Source organism: Phascolarctos cinereus, unplaced genomic scaffold, assembly GCF_003287225.1.
Source record: "Phascolarctos cinereus isolate Bilbo 61053 unplaced genomic scaffold, phaCin_HiC Scaffold_1;HRSCAF=81, whole genome shotgun sequence".
In the NCBI taxonomy this organism is placed as follows: domain Eukaryota; kingdom Metazoa; phylum Chordata; class Mammalia; order Diprotodontia; family Phascolarctidae; genus Phascolarctos; species Phascolarctos cinereus.
Genome location: NW_027555514.1, coordinates 270,538,796 through 270,559,614, shown reverse-complemented (window position 1 = coordinate 270,559,614; position 20,819 = coordinate 270,538,796). Strand labels below are relative to the sequence as shown.

Below are 20,819 nucleotides of genomic sequence, written 5' to 3'. Positions count from 1 at the left end.
GGTAAATAACACAACAACGTAATAGCATAATAACAACATAATGGTAAGTGATGATGCTGATGGTGATGATGGTGGTGATGGTGATGATGATGGTGGTGGTGATGATGGTGATGATGATGATGATTGTATGCTATAATAATGGGAGGCAGCATGGGTAAGGTGGATAAAGTGTTGAATGAAGTCAGACCTGAATTTAGAGCTTTACTCTCGTATATGCCAGCTATGAGATCATGGGCACGTCTCACTTCACTGCTCAGTGCTCTATTCATTTTTATTCATTTAATCAACATTTACAGACAAATTGTTCATCTCTATCACTGACATTTTACTCAATGATAAAATCACAGGTCTGGATAAACGATAAGCTGATTTTTATAAAGCATTTTAATTTTAGCAAAGTGCTTTACATATATGATCTCACTTGAGGTTCAGAACAACATTAGTAGGTGCTATAGACATCATCCCTGTTTTACAAATGAAAGAAATGCGACTGAGAAAGTTTAAATGAAGTGCTCGGGGTTACACAGCTGATAAAGGTTAGAGGTGAAATTTGAATGCAGGCCTTTGTGATGTCAAGTCTTTAGGGAGACAGTGTACTGCACTGGTCAGAGCCCTGGATTTAGATTCAGATCTTAACTGTCACTATCTATGTTGGACAACTTAGCTCTCTGGACTTGTTTCCTCATCTGCAACAGATGACCACTCAGATTCCTTTTAATTCTAAAGGAGGAGGAAGGGAAAGACCTCACTATCTTCAGCTGGAGTGCCAGATTTGGAGTTAAGGAAGATATGAGTTCAAATCCTCCCTCAGACATTTAGTATTTCTTTATGGAAGCTAACAGCTTTCTTGGACTGACGTGTTTCCTTGTTTTCTAACATTGATGGCTTGGGGAGGATGAATCATTTTGCTCAAAAGGATCCATCTGGGGATTATAATTGATTGCCATGGTAACATAACAATCTGTTATGTGCAGGTGGCTCTACTTTAATGACACCGTGGTCTATTACAGTAAGGGCAAGTGAATGTGAGGGTGCTAGGTGCAGGTGTGTAGATCTGAATAGGAGAGCACCATAAATACCTGCACCTATTTCCTTGTAAAATGGAAGTGAATGCCCTACCCATCTTACACTGTGTGTTCAGGATTCCGAAATATGCTTACTTAAATAGGTGAAAAAAATTAGAGGAGATAATTGTTTGGAACTATGAATAAAAATGCAATCTTTGGAATAACCAAATATTTTATTAACCTGATTGTTTCATCGTGATGTGGCATGACCACACTCTTTGTAATCTGCCATATTGGCCAGACTCTTAAGGAATCTGAGTATCTGTGAGCTCAGATTTTTTTTAAAAATTATATTTTTAATTACATGTAATAACAATTTTTAACATTCATTTTAAAAAATTTTAGTTCCCAGATTCTCTCTCTCCCCTTCTTCCTCTTTGAGAAGGCAAGTTGATATAGATTATGTATGTGCCATCATGCAAGACATATTTCCATATTAGCCATGTTGCAAAAGAAAACACAGACTGAAAAACAAAACAAAACAAAACCCACAGACAAGAAAAATAAAATAAAAAATATGTTTCAATCTGCATTCAGATTTCATCAATTCTTTCTCTGCAGGTAGATAGCATTTTTTTTTTTATCATGAGTCCTTTGGAATTGTCTCGGATCATTATATTGCTAAGAACAGCTATGTCATTCATAGTTAATCACTGTGCAATGTTGCTGTTACTGTGTACAATGTTCTCCTGGTTTGACTCACTTCACTTTGTATCAGCTCATATAAGTCTTCTTGTGTTTTTCTGAAACCCTCCTGCTTGTCATTTCTTATAGCACGATAGTATTCTATCATATGCCACAACTTGTTCAGCCATTGCTCAATTTATGGATATCCTCTCTACTTCCAATTCTTTGCCACCACAAAAAAAGAATGGCTGTAATTTCTTTTGTACAAATAGGTCCTTCTTCTTTTTTAAAAAATCTCTTTGGGGCTCTGATTCTTATAATCTAGCCACTGTTCAAATTCTTACAATCTAGCCAACAGCTCACAGATGCTCAGATTCCTTAAGAGTCTGGCCAATATGGCAGATCTTTAATAAATCTTGTCTTCAGCTGGGAAAAAAAATCTGTTTGGGATACAGACTTAGTGGTGGTATTGCTGGATCAGAGGATATGCATAGTTTTGTAGTCCTATGGGCATAGTTCCAAATTGCTCTCCAGACAGGTTGGATCAGTTCTACCGTTGGATTTCTAAAGAAAGCAGCTGGTGGAGAGTGAAAAAAGAAAGAATTTGAATCCAGGTTGTCAGGCCCCAAGTTAATTGGCTTTACTCCTATGCCATAATGCAACCTACATTTCTGATGTCAGAAAGATTGTTAAATCAGAGCAAAAACTCATTTTTGGCCCAACTAAATGATAATGTGTATTTACTTAATGTAATGTGGAACCAAAAATGCTCTGCTTCCCCCTCCATGTGATGCTTCTTTTTGCATTAAAATGATGGAATTGTATTTTTTGTTTTAGGTCTCTTTATATAAATCTTATAGGACAATGGATAATTCTTGCCTGTACTGTGTTTTGTGGGCTTGCCATTTATTCAAGGTACCATGACTGTGATCCTTGGACTTCAAAGAAAATATCAGCACCAGACCAGGTTCAGTATTGTTGCTCTTTTGTGAATGCACTAGCCAAATTACTCAAGCATATTGTGAAATGACCATGCTTATTCATAAAAATCCTACCTATTAAGCAAAAAAATATGTGTTAAGAGCTGCTTTAAAAGATTTAGCAAATTTGTACGTTCCAAGTTATAGCTGAATAAGTAATCCTAGGTCCAAAATTAAAATCAAAGACAAATTTTAAGAGCGAGTATTAATAATAACATATCTGATTGATAATAGACTAGTCATGTTTTGGAAATTAGCTTAATTACAAATATAACTACTGGTGGTAAGCACTGTGGAAATCACACAGCAGCAGAGCAGTACTGAAGCTTTTCAGCCAACCAACAAACAAAAATAAAGTTTTGGCAGAGAGCTAAACAATTATCTGAAATATTTATTTATATGAAATAACTCATTCTCTGACAATGCTTAGATAACTGAGAAATTGATCTATCTCCAGCAGTTAAAAAAAAAGCTGAACAAACATATTTTCTGACAATAAGGAACAACCTTAGTAAATCTGGGACTCTTTCAGCTCATGCCCTATTTGGTGATGGACATTATGCGAGATTATCCCGGACTCCCAGGACTATTTGTGGCATGTGTATATGGTGGAACATTAAGGTACGAACTTTATGTAATTCCTGGAGTGTGATTTTTGGAGTGCTTTGTAATGACCTTCATATTTTCATGAGTTAAGTTGAATTTTAAATATAAGAATGGCGAACATGCAACTCATGTGTGTATTCTATTGAATACTTCAAAGAACTGTGATTTCATCAGTGTCTATAGGATAAATGAATTAATGTTTTTTAAAGTGCTTAGCACAATGCCTGGCACATGGTAGGAACTACATAAATGCTAGTTACTATTGTTATTATCATCATCATCATTTTATGTAGTATGTTTCCATATTCCCTTTGAGGTTTCAACAATAATGACTAAATGTCAACAGTTTTTACTTCAAAAGGTTTCACTATTTACCAAAAATAGGTGGCTTAATAAATTTTCTAATAATACATATAGCATACATATGTATATATACACTTATATACATACACATACGCATATATAAACATACATATGTGTATGTGTATATATATAATACAAAGATATATATGAAGAAGCAGCATGACATTGTGGATTACATTGGTCTTTGAGTCAAGAACATCTAGATTCAAATGTTGCCTCTTATACTTCCTAACTGTGTTACCATGGACAAGTCACAACCTCTTTCTCTCTCTCTCTCTCTTTTTTTTTTTGGCAATTGGGGTTAAGTGACTTACAGCTAGTAAGTGTCAAGTGTTTGGTCTGAGGCTGGATTTGAACTCAGGTTCTCCTGACTTCAGGGCCGGTGCTCTATCCACTGTACCACCCAGCTGCCCCTTCACAACCTCTTTCTACCTCAGGCAATGCTCTAGAACTTTAAGATATAGAAGTGTTGCTTGTATTGGTGGAAGGAATTCCTTCCTATTCCAATGAAATCCCAAGTTACTGATGCATCTATGTATAGGTGTGGCTATCAAATGGGAAGGAAAGGGGAGGGAGCAAGCAAACAATTTTGTACAAACTAAATACAGGAGAAATAGGAAATACTTAAGACAAGAAAGGTACTAGAATTAAGAGAGATTGGGAAAGGCTTCCTCTAGAAGACTGGGTTTTAGTTGGGTCTTGAAGGAATCCAGGGAAACCAGGAGACAGAGTTGAGGAATGAGAGCTTCCAGGCATGAGAGACAGCCAGAGAGAAGGCCCAAAGCAGGTAGATGGAACGTTTTGTTTATGGAACAGGCAGGAGGCAAGTGTTGCTGGATCAAAGAGTATATGGTGAGGAGTAAGGTATGGGAAGACTGATAAGAGGCTAGGTAATAAAAGGTTTTGAATGTCAAACAGGAAATTTTATATTTGATCCTAGAAGTGATAGGGAATCTATGGAGTTTATCGAATGGGGGGGGCAACGTGGTCAGACCTTCAAGGTTCAATTCCCGCATTAGAAATATGCTAGCTATCCTAGTCTGTGCATATTACTTAACCTCTCTTTGGCCTAATCAATGCTCTTGGAGCACAAGTTGCTGAATAGTAATCTATCTGCATTCATAGTGTGCATGCTAGAAGCTCCCTACACCAATAAAATCATAGATTGCCCTTTTTTCCACCTTTACTCCTCAAATAAAATTATAGCATATTTTTAAGAAAGATGGACTATACTAGTTCTTTCATTACAAAGGTGAAAAAAAATCAAGCCTTTTTGCTTTCATCATGGTTATTTGTGTCTTTTTGGGAGAAGAGAGATAGTGTGGTGTAGAGGAAAGAGAACTGACTTGAAATCAAAGGACCTGGGTTTTAAAAATCCCAGGTTTGCCACTTGTTACATGTGTGACCTTGGTCAAGTCAACTCCTTTCTGTCTGTAAAATGGTGGAGAGGGTTGGATTGGATGATCTCTAAAGTCCCTGAAATTCTAAATTTATGATCTTGTAGCCTTCCAGGAGTACAGAGGCAGCATTAGCAATGCTATGTAGAACATAATATAGAAAGTAGAATGCAAACTCTGAGGCCAAGGACTGTTTTCCAATTCTGTCTTTGCATCACTAACGTACCTAACTAATATGGTGCCTAGCCTGTGGAAAGAACTCAGTGAATGCTTGTGGAACTGGATTAAATCCAATCAGGTACTGAAGTACTGTGGGAAAAACACCAGCATACTGTAGTAAGGAGGTCTGGGTTCAAATCCTTGTCCTGCAATTTACTTCCCATAGGACCTTGGACAAGTATTTTGCTTTTTCTAGATCTTTGTTTCCTTATCTGTAAAATGAGAAGGTTGGATTGAATGATCTCTTCCAACTCTAGATCTATGATTTTATTTGTGGAATCAGAGCCTCTGTGTGTCTTATACTGCTTGGCATTATTGTTTTCCTGTCAAAGAAGTTGGAGAAAGAAATAGAAACCACTCTAGTATCTTTGCCAAGAAAACCCCAAATGGAGTCATGAAGAGTTGGACGTGACTGAAATGACTCAACAAGTGTAAATAGACTAGATATTATTATACTGAAGGACTATGGGAGGATGCTTTACTTTTGTCTGTAGGCAGAAAAACAAAGCACATATGCCCTTTGTACTCTTACCACAGCCTGTTAACGTATGGTCCTTTGGCAGGATATTCTAATTTCTACTTGGTCATGGTGCCCCATGAACTAAACTGTGTATGTTTCTGTTTTTCTCCCAATTTTGTATGTCTCCATTGTTGTATCTACTTTATACTACCTTCGTTTGATTTTGTATTTCTCCAAAGATGATAAAAATGTTTGTCTTTGCCCAAATCTGGAAGATTTTGGGAATGATACCCATTAGCAAGTCTATGGCCTATTTCTCACCTTATGGCCACAAGATGTAGGAAATGTCTTGGGCAAAAAAGAAAAATGCAGAGAATTGAAGAAATTCATCAACATATGAACTGAATTACATGCCAATGGTTATTACCAATTTTTGTTTTCCAAGTTCTTCTTCTTTATTGTGTATTTATTTATTTATTTGGTCTTCATAATGGGCACCTAGGTCACCCAGTGGAGAGAGTGCCAGGCCTGGAATCAAGAAGACCTGAGTTCAAATGCAGACTCAACCACTTACTAAATGTGTGACCCTGAGCAAGTCACTTAACCCTGTTTGCCTCAAGTTTCCACATTGGTAAAATGAGTTGGAAAAGAAAATGGCAAACCACTTTGGTATCTTTACCAAGAAAACACCAAAAGGGATCATGAAGAGTTTGATATGACTAAAAATGAGTAAATAACAATAACAACAAAATCTTCTTAAAATGCTTTAAAGTAATAAAGTTTTCACTTCTCTCCTTCAGTACAGTGTCCTCCAGCATCAATGCTTTAGCTTTAGTAACTATTGAAGACCTCATCAACCTCACTTTCAGTCACTCTCAGAAAAGACTCTATCTTGGCTTTTGAAAGGAACAAGTAAGTGACCACTGAATTTTTATGGTTTTGTGTATGATATCTTTTTATATCCGTCCTCAAAAATATGGATGGATGTTTATCATATGAAAAAATCTTTATTCCTATGTGGCTGGCTCAATTTAGGATGGTCAACTATTTTTGCAATAACGTGCGATCATAGATTTAGAAGTGAAAGTTTATGCAGATGTCACAGGACCATAGCCTATCGGAGTGGACGAGACCCTTATTGGACAGAAGTCCTACTCCTACCTCTACTCTCTATAGCTTACCTACTAAGTGGTAATCCAGACTTTACTTGAAGACCTTAAATGAGAGGGGACCTATAACCCCTCCAGCCCCCTCCTCAATAGCTCTAATTATTAGAGAGTCAAGCCTCTATTTGCATTTTTTTTAGAATTCCTATTTATTTTTCCTAGTTTTGCCCTCTGTAGTCAGAGTAATTCTAATCCCTCTTCCAGGTTACAAACTCTCAAATAATTGAGTAGAGCCTTCATGGACCCCCTAAGTCTTCTGTTCCTGTGTTAAACATCTCCAGTCATTTGGTCCAACTGCCTCCCCACCTTTTTTTTTTTTAACAAGTGAGGAAACTGAGAATCAGAGAGACTAAAGGAACTATGCAATCATCATGGCAAAGGTTTTAGCTCATGCCTTTTTCTTTTGTGAGGCAATTGGGGGTAAGTGACTTGCCCAGGGTCACACAGCTAGTGAGTGTTATAGTGTCTGAGGCCAGATTTGAACTCAGGTCCCCCTGACTTCAGGGCCGGTACGCTATCCACCGTACCACCTAGCTGCCCCCCGAGCTCATGTCTTCCAAGTCAACCTAGAACTTTTTCCACTATCCCATGCTGAATTACAGCTAAATCAGAGGGAACAGGTGACATCTGAGCTGGCTTTAAAGGATGGTAAGCATTCTGAAAGCAGAAATGAGGAGCAAGTGATGTGTATGGAGAACAGACCTACAAATGTACAGAGGCTAGAAGTGGAATTTTCAGGTTAGGAAGTAGCCATGTTGGTTTCCTTGACAGTGTAGCCACTCCATCTCCCAGGTCCGGACTTTTTCTCTGGCTGTCCCTCATGCCTAGAATATTCTCCCTTGTCAACTCACCTACTGACTTCCCAATCCCATCTTCTGCAGGAAGCCTTTTCCCACCCTTATTAATTCTAGCACCTTCTCTCTCTCAAGCTCATTTGTATGTTGTCTCCCCCTTTATGTTGGAAGCTCCTTGAGGGCAGGGACTGTCTTTTGCCTCTTTTTGTATCCCTAGTGCTTAGCACAGTGCCTGGCACATAGTGGGCACTTAATAAATGTTTATTGATTGATTGATTGCTAAGGATAGATTAGGTATTATACAGAGAGTATGTAAAAGTGAGGAATGTGAAATAAAGCTTGAAAGATAGTTTGAAGTCAGATCATAGAATGTCTTTAATGCCAGGCTAAGGGGTTTTTCTTTTATACCGGAGGCAATAGGGACCCAATGAAACTTTTTGAGCAGGGTAGTAAACACAGTGAAGGCAATGTCTTTGTATGTTGGGACTTCTTTGGGCAGCAAAGGATGGATTGGATAGGGGAGAGACTGAAAGCAGAAATCCCAGTGTCTTGGGCCAGGTACTTGCTGATCCCAAGTGCAAGTTCCCAATCTGGAGAGATTCAATCAGTGAGGCAGATAATTTAATTTTTTTTTTTTGCTAAATATAAACATGAAGTAAGAGTATAGAAATGAATATTCAGCAAGAATGTAGAGGTATAACTCTCCAGGTTCCTGCCTATGAGGATATACTCAGATCAGTGACAACAATCTGCATGGAGATAAAACATTCATCAAACAAATCTGAAGTTATTCTCCCTCTTGATACTGGTTTATATGTTCCCCCTAAAAGAATTTAACCTATCCCCATTCTGGGTCTTCATAATTAAGTGCTATGCATGTATTTAAAAATTGCCATACAACCATACTAGACCCTTAGGATCTGAGACCTGCGCAAAACAAATAAATCTCACAACATTCCACCCCTTGGTCTCAGTCCTATCACTGCCACACCAGGACTAAAATCACATATTATGCTTAATAGCAAATAACTCAAATATCTGTTCTAAATGTTACCATAAAATATTCACTACTCTTGACAAAGGAGAAAAAAGCAATAGTGCAAACCACAATCACTGTTGTTGCCAAATCACAAATAGCTCAGAAAGTCACAATGGAGCCAAAGGCCAGTTGATGATAGAAACCAAACAAGTAAAACTGGCTACCAGAACTAGAAAGACTTGAAAGTAACTTCTGTGCTAAGACACCTGCAATAAATTATATCTGGATACAGAAGCTAAAAGTTTATAATCCTTTGCATGAGACTTATCCTTTGGCTCCCTTTCCCTCAGTCTATTAAAATTACACATATCTCAGTTCCCTTTCCATCTCAGGGATATCTATTCCTAGGGAACTGAAACCACACCATCTGGTCCACTGTATAATACTCCTCCTAATTTCTCTAGTGGTTCTATTTCCAATTTCCTCAACTTTTAACCATAAGCTAAGCATAAGAATTAACTGGATAATAGGACTTCACCATCCCTCAGGGACTCACCAGAGACAGAACTGAGCTCAGCAGGGAATTATCAGGGACTACTAAGCACACAGTAGGTAGAACCATCTGCAAGACAAATACCAAAACATTTAGGAGAGTCTAAATTCTCATAGGATAGTATCCAGATGGCAAGCCCTAAGAATTGCAGGGGGAAAGGCTCACTGAGAATATTACCCTTAGGTAGGTTAATGCTCTTTTCGTGAAAGGTGTTGGTGACTGTGGGCCTACACTTAGCATATTCTAATTAAATTCCTATTAAAGTTTATTTCTGAGAAATGCGATGAGTTAAGATAATCCTGAGATAAAATCTCAGAAAAAGAAAAACAACTATGTGATAAGTACAAATAGAACCCTCTAAAAAGGAATGGATTGACCACAAGGACTCTAACTAGATAGAAGAATGAAAGAAGAGCTGAAATAAGACTGAATGAAATTAGAACACTTGGAAAGAGAATACACAACATAGAAAAGAAGGTAGAAAACTTTACCAAATAGTGAATTCTTGGAAAAATAGAATGGATCAAAGAATTAATATATTAAAAAAAATTTATTAAGTGCTTACTACATGCAAAGCATAAGGGGACACAAACAGAACAGTAAATCAGTCTCTGCTCTCAAGGAGCTTACATTCTAGTCTGAGAGACAATACATATGGAAGCATTCAGCTATAAGTCAGATGGTTCCATAGTCCTTAGGGTTCAGAAGCCTTTAGAATGGATATTTGAATGGTCCTTAGGGTCCAAAATCCTTTAGAATCCACTTAGAATGGATCTTTGAATTATTTGCTATTAAGCATAATATGTGGTTTTAGTCCTGGTGTGGCCATGATAGGACTGAGACCAAGGGTGGAATGTTGTAAGCTTTATTACCTGCAGCAAAGCAGGTAATGCCTCTTCTTTAATGCCATTCCACTTGATAAATTCATATCAGCTTCTGATGCTGAACCTTTGAACAGCATCGAGGACTTTGGTGACAAGAATTTCTTTTTTAGGTCTCCAGTAGCTGTGGCTGTAGTTCCTAGATGAGCAGGTTGAATCTCTGTGATGGTTGCTTCTATGGATGATGGCTGTAGGCATTGAGCTAGAAGCATTGTTATTTCTCTAGGCTCTCGGATTCAGGTTTCTGGTCTGTCTCTAGTAGAGTACAAAGAGAGCCAGTGGTCAAGCAGGTAGGGGTGTTTTGGCTTCTCTGGAACACATTGCCTCCTGTGTCCCCTTCAGGGTGCCTTGTTGCTTCAGCTAAGCTGACTTGACTGCTCTGTATGTGGAAGTTGGTTGGAAGTTGGGAGAGATGGCTGACTCCTCCACAAGAATTGCTTTTTAGGATGATGGCTGTGAGGGTTCATGTGGAAGCAGGACCAGTGGTCTGAGGGTTATTGCCACTCCCAAGGATCAATAATTCAATGAGACAATAAGAAATACCAGAGCAAAGCAAAAGACCAGAACAGAAGAAAATGTTAAGATATCTACTACTAAAAACAATTGATATAGAAAATAGGGTATGTAGAGATAGTTGCTTTAATTTATTTCTGCACCAAATTCTTTGAGTATGTGTTGGGAGGGGTGTATATACAACACTTTTTTTCTAGTTCAAATAAGAGTGAGATTTGTAGGATTCCTGCTTCTACTACCCACATTTTTATGTTTGTATAGTTCTTTTCAGAAATACATCAATTTGAGAGATAATAAGATCCATTCAATTTTGAGTCATTCTTTCTCTACTATATTCTTCTGAGAGAGGTAGGGAGAGGGATACATGAGATACTAAGATCATGTAAGAAACAGAATGTCAATAAAGACATAAAAAATTTAAAAAAAAAGAAAGTGGACTTGTGATCTCATTGATAATGATGACTCCTTGAAAGGATACAGATTATTTTATTTTATTCTTTTTAAAGGCAATTGGGGTTAAGTGACTTGCCCAGGGTCACACAGTTAGTAAGTGTCAAGTGTTTGGTCTGAGGCTGTATTTGAACTCAGGTTCTCCTGACTTCAGGGCCGGTGCTCTATCCACTGTGCCACCTAGCTGCCCAAGGATACAGATTATAACTGATTCATATTTGCTCCCCTAAACCCTTAGTCAGAAAATTTAGATTTTAATATTTTAAATATTTAATCCAATCATAGCAATGCCAATGTTAGAGAGTTTCCACATGGTAAGTCTCTATAAAAATAAAATCACAAATCTAATCCTTTCTCTCCTTCTTCCCTGACATCTAGTTAAACAAAGTAGTTTTGAATAAAAGTACTCTGTTACTGGTAAACTTAAAAAAAAAAGTGACATTAAGTTTCCCTTAAGTACAAATGTTTGTGAAGGATTAGACTAATAATAGTCCATAGGCTTAGGATCTCCACAGTTAATTCCAGGGATTCTTTACTCAATATAATCTAGTGTTTCAACTAATCCTTAAGCACAGCACAAGGGTTTTATTTATCATCTTTGCACATTGCTTTTCCTATAGGAAACACACACCCCATTTTTAACCCCTTTGCTTGCTTTGATCTCTCTGGCCATCCTTGGACCCAGTCTGATCATCACCTTGTTTGGAAGCTGTGATGAATGTATTACACTGGGAATATTCATTAGGTACGTTAGGCTCTAAGCCTGACTTTCAATCTGTTCCCCCAGGTGTGTTGTTTGGAGCTCTGTGCATGGGAATGGCGCCCTGGCATCGCTTATTGGGTTTTTGTTACAGGTAAGAATAGACCTGCAGTTCTGTAGTAGGCTCAGTGGTGAGCAGTCACCCTTGCGTTCCTTTTTTTTTTAACCTTAATTATCGATTAACAAGCATTTATTAAGGGTCCTGTATGTGTGAGGCACTGTGCCAGGTGCTGAGAATACTAATACAATATATATAATAGCATAATAAAATTATGCATACAAACAAATTAATATACAATATAAATATATACTGTGGCTATTAAAATGTTCGATATAGTTTCTGGGTAATTTAATCATTTTATTAATAAGGCCACCATGTTTATTAATAAAAAGATGGTTATATGACCATCTGTCTTAGACCAAAGACATCTCATTGTTGTGGGCTCACAGTTCATATGCCTTTCAAAAAGTAGTTGTTCCTGAAGGGTACCACTCAACTCTGATTGGTTAACACAATGTGGGGGGTGGGCTATATTAAAATGAGAGTCTTGGGATACCCGAATTTTGGTCAAAGAGACATCAATTTCCATATTACCTGTCTCGACAAAAGGTAGAATCAGCACTTCCCCAGACCTGTCTGAGCAAACACAGTGAGCAGGAATACACACATTAACTCAAACTGAGAATTTCTTTTATTGTCTGATTAGATCTTGGCCTGAGTAAATCTTTAAGAGAGATTTCTCACACTGGTTGCTTTCTGGATGGGGAAGTAGAAAAGGGGGAAAACCCTGGTTCTGATTCACTAATTAGTTATTAAATACAATAGAGAAACATTCGTTTCTCACAATACATTATATTTATGTGTGTGTATATATAAATGTATGTATGTATGTGTGTCAGTTGTTTAGAAACATTTACCAACACACCTGTATTCACTGACCTCCATAAAATCCTTTGTTTCCATTTTAAGAAAGCCAGACTATTAGTATATCTCTACCCTTGTTTCCTCTCCATATTGGAGACGTAACTAATTGTTTTGAAAGTGGGGATCTTACAACTAATTTGTGACTTTTTTATTCTGTCCTTAGGCAGCTATCAGTATCTTTGGTATCATTGGTGGGCCCCTTTTGGGTTTGTTTTCTCTGGGCATATTGACTCCCTTTGTCAACTCAATGGTAAGTATAAAGGATAAAAGTGAACATAAGATCTTTCCCTAAAGTACAGTGTTAATTAGCAATTTTTCTCACTGGTAAAAATGTAACCCATGATAGTTCATGTTGGTGGCTTTTCTTGGAGTTTAGAAATTCTTTTGTTGACCCAACTGGGATCATAGAATAACAAAAAAGTCCTTTAACCTCACATCTGTAAAATGGAGCTAATCCATCATTTACTTGTGCTGCAATTCCCTTGTCTGTAAAATGGGGATAATAATAGTACCTATATCCCAGAGTTGTTGTGAGGCTAAAATGAGGTAACATTTATAAGGCACTTTGCAAACTTTAAAGCATTATATAAATGCTCAGTTATTATTATTATTATTAACATTAATACTACTGTTTTTTTCTTAACTATTCTATAGGTTAGTTGTGAGAAACAAATGAGATAATATATAACAAAATTTCCTATCCAAACTTACCAAGGAATGGTGATCAAGTCTTTATTTGCAGACCTCTAGCATGGGGGAACCCACTATTCCCCAAGGCAGACCATTCCATTTCGGAATAGCTATTTTGTGAGAAAGGTTCTTTTTTTTGTGATCAATATCCTACCCATTTCTTTTCCTTTCCAAAAAGAACTATTTCTGATGTGAGACATACAAATTTAGAGACATCTCCACTCCAAATATCATTATGGACAGTTAGTGTCTGATTCGTGGTAGAACCTTGCAAGATCACACAGTCGGACACATTGTACCTTGACCCCAACGTAGTGATATCATTTTGGTCCTTTTTGAGAATGAAGGACAACAGCCAACTAATTTCCTGACTCTCAAAAGCACTTCTGTTTTGCAGGGAGCATTCGTAGGTGTCACTGCTGGATTTGTCATTTCCCTTTGGATTGGAATTGGAGCTCAGCTCTATCCCCCCCTTCCGGAGAGGACTTTACCCTTGAGACTCATTACCGATGGCTGTAACATGACTGACTTCCACCACCAGGGGAACTGGACCACAACCACAGAAATGCCATTTTCTACAAGTACTTTGCAGGTTCATAGTGCCGAAAGGTATTGAAATAGGTTTTAAAATGTTGTTTAAAAAAAAACCCAACAACTACACAAGGTACAGGAAGAAGAGAGAAGACTTCTGGGAAGCTCACAGGATTTTGAATTAGAGTCTTAGGTTTAAATCTCTGCTCTGCCATTCACTAGCTGTGTGATGTTGGATAAATCACTTAAGGTCTCTAGGTTTCACCCGTAAAATGAGAGGATCAGACTCAGTAATGTCTAAGGGCACCATCTACATTTAAATCTACAGTCTTGTAACATATGCTTTAGACTGATGATGCTTAAATACCTTAATGGATTTGGCATACTATCTATGTTGGAATGTTCTAGAACAATGCAGATCCCTGCCTTCTTGTCCTGCTAACTTTTGTCTCTGTTGACCAATCAGTTTCACACTGGGGCATGCACCTAAAAGGGCAGATAGAGTTCTTCCTCTCAGTCTCTTAAGATTTCATGGATTCCATGGGAGTACTTGGACTGTCCATTGCTTGTACCTCACTCTTGCCATGAGAGTCACAAACAAATAACAAAGCTCCTTTTTTCCCTTCTAGAACTCCCCTAATGGATAATTGGTATTCCTTATCATATATGCACTTCAGTACCATTGGGACTTTGGTCACTCTATTTGTGGGAATCATCATTAGTCTCCTAACAGGTACCTGTGTCTAATTACTGTTCATTTGAGGTAACATTTACGCAGCAATTTATAGTCATTTGTTTTAATTATTTTTACTACAGTTTTGTTGGTAGAACATATGAATTATTCCCTCCAATGAGATAAATATTTATTTAGTGCTTACTATGTGCCAGATACTATGCCGAGCAACAGGTGTACAAATACAAGCAAGCATGACAGTCCCTGCCCTAAAATATAAGAAGCTGACATTTCAGTGGCATGAATTGAATAAAACATTAATAAAACTAGGAGCTATTTAAAAAGGAAAACAAAATATATAAAGCCCTAGGTAATTTGATTTTTTTAAAAAACAGGAAAACCAAATTATCAGTATCAAAAATAAAAAAAAAGAAATGAAGGTTATTCTGAGAAACTTTTGACAACTATATACCAAAAAAAAAACCAACCCCAAAACTCTGAGACAAGTTAAGTGAAATGAATGTGTACTTAAAAAATGAAAAAGTACTCAGATTAATAGAATAAGAAATAGAGAATGTGAGCAATCCACTATAAGAAAAACAAATTGAATAAGCCATAAATGAATTCCCAAAGGGGGGAAAACCATGGGACCAGATGGATTTACAAGTAAATGCTAACCAACATTAAAAGAACAATTAATTTCAATATTGAACCGTTTGTAAGGAAAAGAGATCTATTAAATTCCTTCTATAATGCAACTATAGTCTTGATATCTAAACCAGGGAGAGTCAAAACAGAGAAAGACAACAAAAGACCAATCCCTAATGATACTGATGCAAAATTTTCAAATAAAATATTAATAAAATATTAGCAAAGGAGCTACACTGACATATCACAGAAATCACACATCATGACTAGGTTGGGTTTATACCCAGAATGCTGGGCTGGTTCAATATGAGGAAAACTATTAATATAATTGGCAACATTTTAATGGGATGAGACAACACAGAAAAAGGAAGTAGAAAGGTGGGGTAGGGAAGAGTGGGGTACCTAAGAAGGGGCAAGACTGCTGTGGAGGAGTAGGAAAACAAATGTCAGGGACAGGATTTGAACTCAGGTCCTCCTGATTCCAGGGCTGGTGCTCCATCTACTGGGCCACCTACCTGTCCCATAAATGCTTTTTCATTCAAGTCATTTCTTACTCTATTCACTCCTCTATATTGTCAATCAGACAAGCACGCTACTAATGTTTCCTGCTAGACTACATATTTACAGGATGAAAACAGGGCATTCCAATGAGAGCTGATGTTTGCTACTAGCTGTGGCAGAGTAGAATACTCTTTTTGATTCATTTGCAGAATGTCACCAAATATAAGGATACAAATTAGCTTTCATAGTACTTGAATTTGGGTTTCTGTTGGCTGGTTGCCTGTAATGCCTTTTTTGTAACAGTCTAAGTAATATTCTTTCTTTTCCCATTTTCGCAACAGTAAAAAGAACCATGCTATAACATTTGATCTAAATATAGTCTCCATAGCAATGTCTATGGAGTCTCCTTTTCATACCCCAATATAGGAAACAGATCTTAAAGGAGTAGCCTTCAGATTTATGGAGGTGAGAACTTTCTTCTTCCTGGCTTTAAAAATTCCAGTTGAGGAGTGGAATCCTGAAGCATTGCTTCTCTGTAATGCCAGTAGAATTAATCAGAATATAAACAAACCACCAGAACCTAAGGTTTCACCTTTAAGTTTTGGGGCTTCCAGATTATCAATGTGTAATTTTAGAATGAATAGAGAAAATTTAGCTTGTGTTTTCATTGACTAGGTAACTCCAGAGAAGGTAGTTGGGGCTATTTTGGGTTGTCCAATGGAAAACAGATCAGCTTTATCTGCTTGGTCTCAGAGGGAAGAAAATGGGGAAGGAGACCTTGGGCTTCATATAAGTAAGAACTTTCTGAAAAGTAAAATCACTCAAACATGGGTTGCTTTATGAGGTTCCCTGAAATGGAAGGTGTTCAACTTCCAGCTTTGATGAACATTTCAGTGCAATTTAAGGAATACTAGAACATGAGGATGTACAGAAAGATGGACACAGAAGGTAAATATGACAGCCCAAACTTCGAGAAACTGATGACCTATAGTAATAGGCAAAATAAGACATGTACACAAATAAATGGAATACAATTTAGAAGATGGTAACTATAAATAAGGGAGAGGTCCAAAGCGTCAGAAGAAATCTGAGGAGGGAGAAATGATTTGCTGGGAATATCATAGAGAGGAGTCATACTTCATGTAAAGGTTGGATTAGGTGACTTCCGAGGTCTTTTCCAACTCTGTGGTTCTGTGATGCCAGCTGGTCTTGTCTGTTTTACCAACTTAAGTTTTTTCTTATTCTGTCCTAAATCTTTTTGAGCCTTGGTGTCTCTGAGACCCTTGTAAAAAACCTGAAGTAAAACATCATGTCGAATTTTGTTGATCTCTTAAAAGGACTTTAACACAGTTTAAAGTAACCAGTAAAAAAAAGAGTTTAAAAAGTTAAAAAAAAAAAAGAGGGACCAGTTACAAAGTATTCCTGCTGGGCAAATTATGCTGAGAGACGTGGTATTTCTAACTTTTGCAAGGGAAAATAATCTGGAAGCATGCACCTCAAAACAAAATATTCACAAGGACTTCAGACAGTTCCAACTATCTCATGAGCTTAGGGAAATAAAGTCATTAAGTTACCCTAGATCTTTAGACAACACCGACTGTTGTGAAGTGCCTATGCTCTCTCTAGTATTTAGAAAGGCATGCTGTGTGTCCTTTAAAACCTACAAAACCACTGGACTTCATTAAGAGTTACAGATTTCCTTTCGGATTAGAAATTCAAAATTGACTTTGTTTCACAGACTAACTGCAATTATGTTTTCTAAAATGCAATGTCTATGTTTTTTTCAGGAGGAAGAAAACAGAGTTTGGATGACAGATTCCTACTGACCAAAGAAGATTTTTTATCCAACTTTGACTTTTTCAGGAGGGTATGTTGCCTTTAATTTTTGTTACATAGATACCTGTGTTTGGTAATCATGTCCTAGCTTTTTTTCCCCCCTTGGAAATATGAGGAAAAGAAACAATTAATGATTTTCTGATATCTCCACCAAAGTTTCATTCCAATGAAGTGAAGGTGACTCTCAGAGGTTAAAGACAATGCCAACGGAATGGGAGCTCAGGCAGATTCTATTAATAATGGAAGACTTGGTGCCTAGAGTCCAAGGACCAGTTTAGCCAAGTTTATTTCATCATTAGAAAGCTGGCTATCAGATGATGATTTTTTCAATTATATCAACTTATGAAATCATATATTAAGGGTATGGAAACACATGGCATATCATAGTGAAGAGAACCACCTTTGGAGACAGGAACACATGGGCTTATGATGTACGCTGGGAGCGTGAGCCTAGGGAAGTCTTTTACCCTCTCAGTGGCCCAGGCAGGTCTCTAAAACTACTGTTGCAGAGCGGCTGAAGATCTGAGTTAGTAGAGGGAGTTTCTTCAATAAGAATTCCCTACACCAATAAAATCACAAGTGTGGACCTCCCTCCCCAATAAATTAAGGGGTGGCCAAATTATACCTAGAGGGAATATCTCTTCATGAAATAACTTGTGACATTTAATGATTCATGTCTGTTCTGCAGTATTCCCTTGTTAGAATAGGAAATTCATTTAAGGAACTTTTCAAAGAAGTAGAGCATCTAATGTGGAAATAGTATGATTGTATGTGTATAACCTATATCAGATTGCCTGCCATCTTGGGGAGGGGCGAGGGGAGGAAGGGAGAAAAAAGTTTGGAACTCAAAATCTTACAAAAGTGAAGGTTTGGGACAGCTAGGTGGCGCAGTGGAGAGAGCACCAGCCCTGGAGTCAGGAAGACCTGAGTTCAAATCTAGCCTCAGACACTTGACACTAGTTGTGTGACTCTAGGCAAGTCACTTAACCCCAATCGCCTCATCAAAAAAAAAGTGAATGTTGACAACTTTCTTTACATGTAATTGGAAAAAAATTAAAAATATTATAAAAAAGGAAGTAGAACATCATAATTTTAAATTGTGTATATACACAGCTTCCCTTCCTCTTCCTCCTGCCATTCATCCCTTAGTACCTTATCATGCTAGGGAGGGAATCCAGAATTCTCAGACCATAACAATGGTGTACAAACTCTGTCCCTTTAAGACTTTGAATTAATTAACTAATTAAAATGAGTGAATTTAAATTCTTAGTTTGAGAATTTAATTACTTTGCAAAAAAGCAACTTTTTTTCCCAAATTGTGTCAAAATTGAATAGTTGCTTAGTTAGTTCCCTTCCCTGCAAATAACTATCTGATTTCACAGTTTAAATTGTCCTTCTGGAGTGGCTTTGAGTATGGTTTGCTGTCAGGTGTTTGTTTCTGTCATCCAAGGCCAGCCTTGCTAAATTCAAAGACATGCTTCACCAGAAGGGTGGAGGTGATTTTTTGTGGTCACAGCCGTTCACAAAGACCACATATTAAAGTGCATAAAGGCGGAGATGTGCCAGAGACAGTTCTTTCTGGTTTAAATTTTCAATGTTAAGAATTGGCACCTGGGAAATTCACAGGCACTGTAAATTGGGGCTTTATTTATTGTTGATTGTCCTAAGAAAGTGCTGCAGAAATCAAAACAATTCTGAGGCACCACATCACACCTATCAGATTGGCCAACATGACAAAACAGGAAAATGGTGAATGTTGGAGAAGATGTGGGAAAATTAGAACATTAATGCATTATTGGTGGAGTGGCGAACTGATCCAACCATTCCGGAGAACAATCTGGAACTATGCTCAAAGGGCTATAAAAATGTGCATACCCTTTGACCCAGCAATAGCACTTCAAGGGCTGTATCCCAAAGAGAACATAAAAATGGGAGAAGGACCCACATGTACACAAATATTTATAGCATCCCTCTTTGTGGTGTCAAAGAATTGGAAATTGAGGGGATGCCCGTCAATTGGGGAATGGCTGAACAAGTTGTGGTATATGAATATAATGGTTCTAATTCTTCTTTATAACACGACTAATGTGAAAATATGTTTAATAGGAATGTTATATGTAGAGCCTATATCAGATTGCACACCATCTTGGGAAGGGAGGAGGTGATGGAAGGGGAGAAAATTTGGAACTCAAAAGCTTATGGAAGTGAATGTTGAAAACTAAAAATAAATTAATTTGTAAAAAGTGTTGCAGAAAGTGTTAATAATACAGATTAAACTTAAAAGCTTGCATTAAAAATTTTTTTTTTGGAGAGCAGGTTGTTAAACATTTACTAGCACACCACTCCATAGGGAAGTTGCAATCTGCACTAGAGGAGGGAATACCTACACAGATGAAAACCAATAATCCTTGCAATTTTGATGTAATCATTTAACTTTCTTTTAGGAGAAACTAATCTTAAACCCTCAGCCTCACACAAAGGAAGATGGTGGAATTGATAACCCTACCTTCAGCTACACTGAAATGTACTCCACTGCTGAGAGCAGAAAAATCAGTGGGCCTTGTTGATGTAGGATGAACTGGAGTGGTTTTGTTTTTAAAAAATACTTTCCAAAATTATTGAATTGAATTTAGATTTTGCTTTAAAATACATCTGGTTTGTCTGCCTGTTTTTGTTTTTGTTTTTCCTTTGGCTTGCTTTGACTTTTAATTGAGCTGTGTTTTTGAGATTTTGATAAAGCCTTGCCTTATAACTGCCTCTGTTGTATTATTGATCTTTCCAGAACAACCTCCTTTGGTCCTAATGCCGACCTCCCCCCACCAGTTCTCCCATGATAACAAAAGGGCCATGTCACCAATAGTTTGGGATTTGCTAAATCAGAGCATACTTATCATCCAAAGTGTATCGCCTTCCAGAGGTCAGATCATTCCACTACATCTAACCAGACTGAAGCCCTTGAAAGTCTAATTTACAGTTATTTAAATTGGAAAGTTTTCTAATGCTCTAAACCAGTGGCCTCAAATTCAAATCTAAATTCAAATAGAAAAAGGGGCAACAACTAATCCATACATAAGGATCCCTGCTGGCCACATACTAACTTAGTTTTAAAATGTAACATTATCCATATTTTATTGTATTTTTATTTATTTTGTAAAACATTTTAATCTGGTTCCCTGAGAGTGTTGTGTGGTCCATGTAGC

The 20,819-nt window shown here is 37.3% G+C and overlaps 1 protein-coding gene across 1 annotated transcript in view; it reads left to right on the top strand.

The window, feature by feature from the left end:
- LOC110205630 (sodium-coupled monocarboxylate transporter 1-like) overlaps nucleotides 1-20,371 on the top strand; it is a 28,677-nt gene extending 8,306 nt beyond the window's left edge. Inside the window, 11 exon segments of the mRNA XM_020982324.1 lie at nucleotides 2,532-2,661; nucleotides 3,207-3,295; nucleotides 6,520-6,572; nucleotides 6,575-6,631; nucleotides 11,843-11,872; nucleotides 11,875-11,909; nucleotides 12,904-12,990; nucleotides 13,828-14,039; nucleotides 14,591-14,694; nucleotides 17,571-17,650; nucleotides 20,064-20,371. Coding sequence (XP_020837983.1) covers nucleotides 2,532-2,661; nucleotides 3,207-3,295; nucleotides 6,520-6,572; nucleotides 6,575-6,631; nucleotides 11,843-11,872; nucleotides 11,875-11,909; nucleotides 12,904-12,990; nucleotides 13,828-14,039; nucleotides 14,591-14,694; nucleotides 17,571-17,650; nucleotides 20,064-20,186 — 1,000 coding nt within the window. The 3' untranslated portion in view covers nucleotides 20,187-20,371.
- The last annotated feature ends 448 nt before the right edge of the window (nucleotides 20,372-20,819 follow it).